Source organism: Opisthorchis viverrini (genome assembly GCF_000715545.1).
Source record: "Opisthorchis viverrini unplaced genomic scaffold opera_v5_138, whole genome shotgun sequence".
Lineage (NCBI taxonomy): Eukaryota > Metazoa > Platyhelminthes > Trematoda > Opisthorchiida > Opisthorchiidae > Opisthorchis > Opisthorchis viverrini.
The window spans coordinates 1081070-1092817 of record NW_008751794.1 but is presented as its reverse complement, the minus strand read 5'-3'; the positions used below and the strand labels follow the sequence as shown (position 1 = coordinate 1092817).

Genomic DNA, 11748 nt, shown 5'->3' with positions numbered 1-11748 from the left:
TCAAACAAAACAAAATGGAAATTTTGAGTTCCCGTTTAGTAATGAGCTTCAGGCAGATATTACGCACTTTTCTGAATACATCCATTTTTTGAACGGGTAGCTAGCAACTAGCTTAGACGCCAACACGAGTGAGAATTTTCAAATTCTCATCCTACCTGCAGTGATGCAAAGCGGAAAGTAGAGCCTGTCGTTGTTTCCTCTTGCTTCTTGTTTCCGAATGGCTAAATTTAAATACGTTTCAGGCTATGTTGTGTTCAAGACCGGAAAGTAATACCAAGACCGTGACACCCGGATTGTAGTCCGTTCCCCCTGCCATTCTTTTCTTGATCAATCACTTGGTTGTTGACGTCCAAAGATGATATCCCTGGAGTCTACCCATAACATGTTGCATTTGCCTAAGAATGAAGTGAAAATATTCCTCCACTCCAGATGGATGAACTTTAGAACGGCCTAAATGGGTCTTATTTCGGATAACCATGCAAGGTTACCCACTCACATATGCGATGAAATCCAAGAAAAAACAGCTTGCGCATGGGCTTATACTTAAAAAATAACCAAACATTTATCCCTACTATCTTTAGATAACGATTGTCGGTCATCTTGCTGATGCGGTGCATGGTGAACTACCACAAAAAAACTGGAACAGAAAAATCCACCTGACGCGAAATTCCACCGAAGTTCATTTCTATTCCCTGTCATGTGGATGTGTTAGCAGAAAAGGATCCAACAGTCTTGAAGTGATCTCACTTTCTTCAGACATTATCCACTTTGTCTCGATTCTGAGAAGCGAACTGCGGATGAGAACCCTAGACACAAAAATGTGAAGACAGTGCCGCATACTGACAATCACGTGGTGGCCACATAAGTGATCTCAGACAGTCGTGATGAAATGCCATAGATGGAGATGCTATAATCTGATATATATTGAAGGCGTACGTGTTTCTGGATGAAGTGACCAGAGTCATCCCGTCCTTTGGTATGCACTTTGCACCCATAAAGTGTGCGGTCATTCTCGTGGACGTGCAGTCACTGGACGTGCCACATACAATCTTGGGAGAAGTACTGGAAGTTGGAAAGCGTTTTACGTATCTTGGAAGTTGTATTAGCTCTGATTGTAGTGTGACAGATGAAATGAAATGCACGAATCTGCAAGGCTCAAATCGCGTTTGCTAAGTTGAGACACCTATGGCGACAGAGTGATGTATCCATGAATCTCAAGGAGGTGTGTATATAAAGCCATGGTGTAGGCTGTTTTGTTGTATTGCGTCCGCTGCGATTTGTTCGACCTGCGGAACTAAGATGTCTTCGGGTTTCGACAATCATTTTCTCAGAAACATAGCTGTTGTTGGTGGGTGTCGTAGTATGCGTCGAGTCATTTAGGAAGCGGACTTTCGGCTGTGCAACGGGTACGTTCATTAAAGGGTATGTCCAGCACCAAAAGCTGCGTAACTCAGGACATGTGTTGCGTATGCTTGATCATCGTTTGCTGACGAGAGTGCTGTTTTCCATGTCCAACTCAGAGTGGCTTAAGCAGAGTGGTGGCCAACCCCTGACTTGGCAGCAGGGTATGAATGAGATTACGAAACGCTTGGGTGCCTCTCGCCTTCCAGGATGGGGACCGCGTGATCCCAACTGCGCCTGGTTGGAGACGCTTCAAGTTATGGCTGATAACCGATGTTGTCGGTTTCTATCCAGATTGCCTAAGTGAATGTCTGGAGGTGCAAACACGCCGTTGCATGAAATCAACTTGTGCAATTTGTAACCAGAGTCCAAAGAAATAGATAGAATTGGTAATTAAATACACCTCACAAAAAAGGAAATTCTCCCACTAGTTGTCAAGGGAATAAGTGGGACCGAAAATAATTGCATTCAGATTGTTTCAGCGCTAATATATATTTGACTAAATGTGATTGAATAAGCTGAATTATTGTTGATGACTTGATCAGAGCACTTCAGTGATTTATCTCAACCGTGCACTTTGACCTTGGTGTTGCAAATCCAACGCGTTAGTTTTAAGCAACCCAAAGCCCATCGCAAAGAGACTGTGTGATACACATAGAGACTTTCAGGAGTGACATTTCTCTGGTTTCCACTTGTTTGTGGAGGCCGACTTCAGGAAAACTTTGCAAAGGAAAACGGTAGAAAATGTTTGTAGTAACATCAATGTGGGCGATTACACGATGGTTGTCACGTGAAGTTCCATGGTCCAATTCTGGTATCTGTGTCAATATTTAGGTATCCAAAAGGTTTTGAATGAATTTTGAATTTTACAGGTTGGAATAAGGGTTTGTAATATGAAATATATATCACTCGTAGGGTTACAGCCATCGACAAGGTTCGCTCACCTTGGTTTTCATCTGGCAGATGCAGTTCCCGTTTGTGGATTGTCGAAAAGATTTCAGCAATATTAGGAGTGCTTTGTTACTACTGTGCAATGTACTGAAAAATCTCCACAACAACTAGAAAATGAAGCGTCTTGATGCAGCATAACTAGCTGAATAAGTATATCACAAAAATTGAAGCTTTAGCTGGATTCCAGGTGGGTCTGCTATCAAAACCAAGTTGGTATGCACGTAAGTGTATAAAATGAAGCTTGTAATGCAGTTTAAACAATTCCATAATGTACGGTTTATAATTCCTCTATTTTCCCGAAGCCCATTTTTTTGAGTGCCTGAACTTCGAGATGATTACTGGTTTTACTGAATCTTCGTGGTCGACTCCATATGATATGGAGGCTAGAACGATTTCGGGGTCTCAATGTTTGTCTGACGGATGGCTCATTGTTGTCTAAACACTTTACTTAGTAGCCAATCCATTCGTTGATGAACTTTTCATTTGCTCCGCGAGGTCTTCGGACCGAATATACCCTGGAGCTACCCCCACTGACTCACAAACTATGTGTAAATATTATCGTGAACGGAGCTGATTCCATTACTGATGTTATCTATGGACAGCAGGGGATGTGATATCTCCTGGCTGGCCGAATGGCTTGCTGCCGACGCATGCAAAAATCGTTTGATTTAGCAGTTTGGATAAAATACTGCTTCTTTTGGCCATCCGGTCCCTCCACCGTCGTTGCACACATTCTACACAATCTACAGCGGTTTGTTCTATGGGGGGTTTCCAAGTCTCCTACTGGTCTCGTGCCTGAACCTGACCTCAGTGTTTTACCCACTGTGTAGTGTGGTCTTTATGTTGCAAGTAGAACGCGAATGATGGACATAATCCAAGGTTTCTTATGATTCAACCTAATTTTGAGGGCGTTTGGACGGAAGCGCAATTTTAACCCTTTTAGTGTAAAATGCTCTCTATTCAAATCTCCTGGTGTAGCTACAAATCTCACACAATCACATGAATACGAGAAGCTTTCATGAACTTGTGGTGTCTCAATAACTCAAAGTTATCTGCTATTTGATTTATTGTGGTGTTCAACTTGTGCGATGATGTCCTTTTGTCTTCGTCATTCAGTCAATCTGGAATGTGTGCACGCGTCAGGCGACACTTCAGTGTTTGTCTGTGAAGTAAAATTTTCCCGCAGCTGCTCACTTTCCAGAATCAATGGACACCAGTTCTTAGTCAGATGACTACCAACACTAGCCTAACAATTGATTATTATTCACTGGTGAGTCGAGCAAAACAATCAGATTCCAGGTGTTGTGTCGAAACATTCGAGTGGATCGTCAGGTTGGTTATTCAGGTTTACAGCTGCGCATTCCTTCGGGGATCACAAAGGAAAAAAATTCCAAACACTGGACTATTATTGGGTCACTTTTTCCGGTATTGTGTCGGTAGCAAAACCCTAAAGGCAGTTACGTATAACCCTCGCGAAGATTTGAAACGGCTTTGCATGAATAAGTAAGCAGGGCACCATTATTCTATAGTTGCAAAGGAATAACGAAGCTTAATCTGGTGTCAGCCGGTTACCTGTGATATGATGTTATATAAATATAATAGTGTTAATAATATTGTTAATATAATACAATATTATAAATAATAATAATTCTCTTTTTATCCATATCCAAACATTTCGAGTTTCCTGGTTTCTCATTCTACAGGAACAAGTGGAAGAAGACCCTCGATCCAGCTACGTCATTTTGTAGGTGAACGGTGTCATTCATCAGAAGTCCTCTTCGAAACACTCTCAGTTCAAACGGCTGAGCATCATTCAGCATCATTTAGTGTCACATCAAAGTTAACTTCAATTTTTTAAGACCTGTCCTTATCCAGTTTGTGACTGTGGTTTAAGCAAGTTTCATTAAATTTACTACCTAAAATGCGCAAAACTGGTCTGGTGATCACAGCTTTCCTCAGTATGCGTTCCGGGTGAGATTTAGATACAGACCATCTGAATACACACCTAGAGAACACAGTTTGGCAGAAACTGACAGTCAACCTACACAAATCGTGGTTTAGAGCTACTCAACTGACGTCTTCATAATTCAGAGATGAGCCATCTGTACACAGTCAACACATGGTAGTGTATGCCATAATAAAGTGGCATGCAGCATATACACTTTTGGCTGATAGCCAGATCGAATAAAGTATTACAACGTGGTGGTCGCTCAACTGGGAGGTGCGAGTCATCCTCGTAATCCTAGCTTCCTTGTAAGCATGATCAGCCGAGCGCTTGTCCATTTACAGTGATCCATCCGAATCCTTTGGTCTGGTCATATTCGTAGCAGATGTGGTTCGCACAAACAAATGAACCTGTTTACACAGGGGGTTTGAGTACGGTATGGTCCGTCCATAGGCGGCTGGACAGTTGTCATGCCTTCATTCACATATTCAGAACTACGTTCGTTTCTCTTGACCAGTCTCACTAACTCTCAAACAGTGTCTACCAAAGAAGGGAATCGAGGAAACCAACATTCTCTACCCTGTTTCATGATTTTGAAAATGACTTTCGTGCAAGATTTATGTGGCCTCAGATTTTATAGAGAAAACGTTTGTTGAATTTCCAATGCAAACTCTGAGTCATACATAGGTTGAACGATTCCAAAAATCAAAATGAGGAAATACGTCCGAAAATCTTTGATGCTATTTAAAACAAGTGGGTGAAATTATTAAGCAGTAATCAATAGTTCACGTGCGTAAACTGAAGAATACTTGTCTAAACCGTAGCCCAGTAACGATGAGTAGAATGGCGACTCGTGCTGTGTTTGGCGTTCTTCACATTTGAGTTTATGCTTCGCCTCTGACTAATGGTTTTACTACACGTGTTTTATGGAAAGACAAGTCAGCGCATGTTGAATAAACGGAGCATGAATGTGAATGGATAAGTACAACATAGTTAGAAGTGCTCTTCATACGACTGGAAAGGGACCTATGGCTGCCAAAAATCGGCTAGAGTACTCTAGCAACCTGGTCTGAAACACGACCTTTTGGCTCAAATGTCGGAACGCGAGATCTTATGACGCACGTAAGCGCTACAGACAAAATGATTTATACCAACATCTGTCTTTGCTCCCTTAAGTTCGGTGTAACCAAAAATTATGCAACCGAACCGGCTGACCATGTAAGTGGCTCACATACTGAGGACACCAGGGATGTCAGGTTGAGTAACACTCGAGTCCAGTGCTTTTCCAATTTTTTTGGACTCACCAGAATAAACGCACCAGGACCGGAAGATAACCGTTTGCAAAGAGTCATGCAATGAAATTCCACAGCGTTTTGTGGAGACCTCATCCCATACATGAAGCTAGTGTATGTACAAAAGCCAAAAGGCAACTGTTTTGCTCCTACTGGGAATCCTTAGCAGTCTGCATCTCATGAAACGCAGAGCGTTTGGGTTCTGCAACATTCAGGCCATCGGTTGAACATATAACACTTTGAACACGAACGGCTGAAAAGCAATATAATCATCTCGCACTTGGACAAAACATACAGCCACTCGTCCTTCAGTCACACGATGCATATAACGTTGTCGCACTCTTCTCGAGTAAAGAAGTCCAAGACAGAAGTAGGAATCAACGAGTTACTTGTTGAGTTTTCGTGGTCTGGGGGGAGAATGAAAATCATCTGATGAGTGAAACTCCGTTCTGAGAAGTCGTCACTCGATAACCTCGTAATGTTGTTTCCATGGTTGAAGATGGATGGTGTCAGATCGTGCCCAAGTGAGAGCCAATCACCATGCTTACAGCGACGGATGACTAAACAGTTTACTGTCCGAACTACTTACCGGCATGTCGCGAGTGCGAGACTTTCTTGAGTTTGCTCAGACGCGCACTGCTGGTGATTCACAATATGGATAATACAGCAGATGTTCCTTTTCGGAATTTCAGGATGAACTGGCTTCCCCTGAAGGATATAAACTTGAAAATTCCACTATATTCCCACACTACCCAGAGCGTTATAAATCCCACACCCACCTGCGAATTCCTTTCAGCTTGCTCGGCGTCGAAGTCCCCACAGGGGTCTAAATCAATTGACGGTTGTTGGGTTATTTTTAGAGCCATTTTGCTAACAAATCACATAGCCACACGTAAACACACGTCTGCTCATATGTGATAATTCAGGTTTGTGCAAGTTGCGCTTTCAAAACACGTCCAGTTTTCGTCCAGTTTCGAAAGTCTAGTTGAACAATGTCAGGCAACTTATGGTCAGTTTTGGATGAATGAAATCCTAATTTAGGACTGGTCCTGATGACATGGGCAACTGCATGTTAGCCAAATAGCAGGATAACATTTAGTTCGCCAAAATCAAACAAAGCATAGTATATAGCTGATGAAGTGAACTCCTGCAGATACAGCGTTCTGCAAATTTCGAATTTGTACCTCCACCACTTGAGGGGATTTTAAGCCATGTCTTCAATATATTCATGTGACATGTTTGCTGCAATAGAGAAATATTAGTTTCCGAATACTACACGAAACTCAGTATTCGCAACCAGGTCGCTTACGAGATCACCGGAGTGTTTTCCAAAACCACCATTACGAAATTCGTTCTGAGATAAGATAGAGCGAAAGAAAAAAAACACGAGGCACAGGGGAGAATAAACTATGGAATGAATTCCTCAAAATATTCGCGAGCAATTTGCTGCACGGTCTTTACCCTATCCACATTAGACAAAGCCTACAGTAAAGTCACGACAAATAATAAGCTTGTTGTGCATCAACATGTCAGGATTTCGTAAGCTGTTCTCGTGAACCCCTTGCTCCAAGTAATATTACTGAGGTTCGTTCAGCGGATTGCGGTCGGATGATCTAGCTGACTACTGAAGCGGCCCACTTTCACTAATCTAACAAAATCCGAATCGATCAGTCCAACATTCAGAGGCAGCATGATGGTAGCGCACCATCCTGCTTCTACCAGTTTGAGCTAATTATACAGCGACTTTCACGCGTGAAATTACATGGATCCAAATATCCTTGTTTGTTTGCTGAAAAATGTGAATGAATTTGGGACCACCGTCGAAGTGCTAACTTTTTGCAAACAAACTACACGACTGTTACTTCAGTGGGAGTCACACGATTCTCCTCCCGTCAAAGACTCGATAACCGAAGGTTGCACATCCGATGATTGTTGATCTGTTCACTGGTCTGTGCACCCCGACACCCTCCTCATAATAATAATAAAACTGGATGGCTTTTGTGCAACACGTTTTCTTGAAAAATATCGCAAACGCTAGATTCGGCTGAGATTCGGATGAATCTACCTTTCAAACCAAGTTAATGTGCAAATCAGTGCATTTGGAGTATTCCGGAACGTTTCGATTCAAGTAGAACGAATTATGGGAATCTGTGCCTATTTGATGAGCCCGAATAACGCCGGAGGTATTTCAGCAGTCCTGTCAGTGGCGTCCCTTTGAGTGACTATTGGATGAGTTTCTGCATCGTGTGAGGTATATGAGATGTGTTTGCCTGCTGTACGTTGATTTCTTTCCGCAATTGTTGCAGTGGTGCTTTGGATGTGTGATCGCCTTTCGCTTCGTTTTATGTCATCGTACTTCTATTGTTCACTGTTCTCTGTGTAGAATGTGACCGCCGGTGTAGTTACCGGAAGGCACAAGATCACACAAAATAAAACTTCTTTTTATGGGAAGTTTGGGCTGCCAATTAGTTATGCCTACCACAAGGGATGTTGATTTATAAAAACTGACTTTTCTTCTCAGGAAAAGTAAATCAAACGAGTATCCGAGACCAGTGCTCGCAGTGTTTTTTCACTTTTCTTCCTTGGGGGCAAACTTGATCTTATTCCGCTTACCTCCTTGTTCGAATTCCTCAAGTAGCTAAAAGAAAATCAAACAAGATGACAGAATTTCGGCTGTGAAAATGGCAGTATTCAATATGAAGTGCAGTGTAATAAACTGTATCCACATTTTCGAAGAAGCAATATTCTTATGGATGTTTCTCACCGTCCAGTCGGTTGGCAATTTCGCACCGAATTAACAACGCACCGTTTTCGTGCGCACTATGAAAATTTGGGATCTGAACTAGCGGTGCTGTGGCTGATTGCTATCCAAATTGTCCACTTCCTATTTTATTCTACTGTGACCAATATAATCACATACAATCTAAAGTTTTTAATTCTTTGCAACGCTGCCAATCATGGGTGTGTTGCTTATTTTCATATGGGCAGCATTTTTTCACCCTAACAATCCAGGTTAGCCGTTGGGTCATTTTTGAGGATCACCCTGGTCCAGTTAAGCTATATTCTCCTTTCCACACTCTAGTTTGCTTAATCACAACTGCGGCTCTCTTCAGTTGTCCTCTATGAACCACTTAATCCAGGCTGTAGAGCATCTTTCGAAAACATAGAAAGCCTTGGAGGTAATCAGTCTACGGTTCAGCGTCAAATACCCTATCCGTTTGTCCCAAACATCGCAAAGCGTGGCAGTCCAGCTATACGTCTGAAGCATTTGATTTCAAAACCACACGTAGTAAAAACTTCTACTCCCATTTCTTTTCGACTCCCGGTTAATCTACATAGACACCACACATAAAGTATTGCTTTTCGTGTCTTGCCATGTTACACTGGTCGGATTTTACGAGCTTCCCTACGGTGAAGAACTCTGGTTGCGCTGGTAGTTCAGTGTTGGTATGCGAGGAATAAACAAGAAATATAAAGGTTTTATTCACAGCCAATAAATACATTTTACCACCCAATTTGGTCGAAGCAGCCTAGGGTAATTCGGTAGAAGAGCATCGGTAGTATGTGAGAAAATAACTGCAGTGATTACGTGCCATTTATCAGCTCCAACACTCATTGGATTCTATGTCATTACAGTTAGGTTGCAATAGTCAACGGTGAAAACCAAGGGCATATTCCACATGGGTATAGTACAGAACGGTGATTGTTTGTGGAAAAGCTGTGATCACTTCGACAGAGGTTTGCATTTTCAAGGCCAGCATGAGACAAATAAATCACTCGGTAGACAGCCACTTTTGGGACTAGAAAAGTACATCTAATTACGCAAGTCGCGATGAATTGATTGGCTTATTCTATCTGGGAGTAAATCCATGAAGAACATGACAAATCTGTCTCGCATTTTTTACGTGCACCCAGGCTATTCGCATCTCTGTTTCCGTTCATTCACGCTTCTCCACACTGTTGAGAACACCGTGAATTTCCTGCAAAACGCGTACTTTTTAATCACGTTTCATTGGCTTTAAACGCCAACAAAGTGTCACACCTGCCTACTGCTAATGACTCCCTAGATCTTGGACAGTTTTGATGAACTGCAAAAACCAGTGGCCATCATTCCGATATATATCAAGGAATTAGCGAACACGGAAAGCTGTCATGTTATTGCCTAATAACCTCTTCTGCCCATTCGGGAACAAAGCCCAAATTACAAGAGCATTGCACTAAAATCAGTCAGTTTTGGTGCATGCGTCCACATTGACCTACATCTGTACTTTTACCAGTTGAAAGCTATCGTATATTAATAGAAGTAAGCGCAGTAGCCCAGTCCAATCCAGATAAATAAAACCAAGAGATTAGTCACCATTCCCTGTCACTGGAGAATTCCAATGAAGAACAGGCACGTGTTATGCCCGCCGGTATAGTTTATCAGCGGCCAAGTATGAACAGAATGTCGGCGAAGTGCTTCCCTTATCCGTCGGTTATGCGTTCATGGTGTACAAATGTGTAAATGCGCTTCTCACTGGAATGCTAGTCAAAAGGGTCGTCGGCATGTTGATATATTTGTGCATAACCATGCAAATGACTTATATTTAGGTATGCTGATTTCGACTGCGTGTCATTCACCATGTGATAATTAGTTTAAATATGCAACACTCGCGTGACCTGCATACATCTGATTGGCTAGTGTATGCTGCGAACCGACGTTTGAATGCCAGCAGGAGAGCGTTATGTTTGAATTGTTGCGATGTTTTAAGTCATTCATGGAAATCCGAGATTGTGTCCGGGAAAATTTCATATATGTTATTTGTTATGTCTCGTTGGAGGTGTGGGTGGTGGGTGGTCCTTTATCTGCCGTAGAATCCACCCCTTCGTCTACGCGGTACGGCAGTGGCAACCAGAATGCGTCTTTCATGCAGACTGCGAGACCGGGGCTCCGATCGTTTCCATTCCATTGCTTTTTACTATTTTTTTTCCCATTTGCTTTCCAGGTACGACTGTGGAACACATTTTGATGATTACGTAACTTGCCTGCAATCAGCCATAATAAAATTATGTTTTCCCAAATATAGTTTCATGTTTCCCAACAACGCAAGCGTCACGGCAACCAGGGCATTCAGGCCATTCGGTGAAGGCCGGCTTGCGTAGGTGAGAAAAGGGGGCATACTTTTCCGGTTTCGTCTACAGCCTTAAAGTGGTCCCGAAACCTTCTAGGACAACATTGGGTCGCCGCTAACAGCATACGTTTAGCATTATGTACAATGACCAGGAGCCTAAATGTGCATGAAACATTTATTACGCTTCATGGGTGTTTCATATCTCGGTGTTACTTGTTGCGCATTCGACAGAAATATGTTATTCAATCCGAAGATTATATGGAAGAGGCACACAATTGTCTCACAAGGAATTTCTATTTATTCGCTCCTACGATAAGTGTCGTCGAACAATAAAAATCTCACTTGGGACTTGTGGTTATATAGTTTGATGGCACTTTAGGTATAGCTGATATGTGTCGTCAACAGTCGCATCGCATGCACGTAGAAACCGGGCATGCCAATGGAGGTTACGTAATGGAAAACGTTATAACTCAGGAAAATGTGGAGTGTGTTTGGAACAAAGCACTGTTGTAATGCACCTAATGCAACTTGATGTTGCTATTATCATTGAAATCTTACAGTGCCTTCCGTGAACTTCTTACAGGCAACAAAAATCAAAAGGTTATGGCAATAGCGGTATTCCAAGCCTAGCATACATTGCTCACTAAATGCGTCAACAACTGCCTGCATTATTCTGTGCGTTCAGATGATTGGTGAACCCTTCTTCATGCCTAAACAATAATTTACGTTAAACGGTGAACGACCAGAATTAGAAAATCGGTGACCAACTCTGGCTTAACCACAGACACTATCAGTGATGCGCTGGCTGCAAAGGACGCACCGATAGTTCCGTCATTATAAACCAGAGTTATGGCTGTCCAGGAACACATCGGGTCTAGCACGTTTGGCAGTCAATGAATCTATCAGGTCCCTTAGCTACCGAACAAAATTCCTATGATACTTGGCATTCATGGTATTCTTTGAGAGGAACATAGACAATTACACGTAGGCTATCCATTTCATTCGAACGAATAACGTTTTCCTAACATGTGAACGACGCTTAGTGCAA

General features: G+C 42.3%; 2 protein-coding genes across 2 annotated transcripts in view; one reads left to right on the top strand and one right to left on the bottom strand.

Moving 5' to 3' along the window:
• Positions 1-6455, bottom strand: part of T265_06588 (hypothetical protein) — a gene marked incomplete at both ends in the record, with an annotated part of 18875 nt that extends 12420 nt beyond the window's left edge. The window contains 2 exons of the mRNA XM_009171891.1: positions 6179-6297; positions 6369-6455. Coding sequence (XP_009170155.1) covers positions 6179-6297; positions 6369-6455 — 206 coding nt within the window. The remainder of the gene's footprint in view (positions 1-6178; positions 6298-6368) is intronic.
• Positions 1208-10179, top strand: T265_06587 (hypothetical protein; the record flags this gene model as incomplete). The annotated part of the gene is made up of 3 exons (XM_009171890.1): positions 1208-1222; positions 1340-1704; positions 9978-10179. 3 exons carry the CDS (start codon positions 1208-1210, stop codon positions 10177-10179), a joined length of 582 nt encoding a protein of 193 aa, XP_009170154.1.
• Between the last annotated feature and the right edge of the window lie 1569 nt (positions 10180-11748).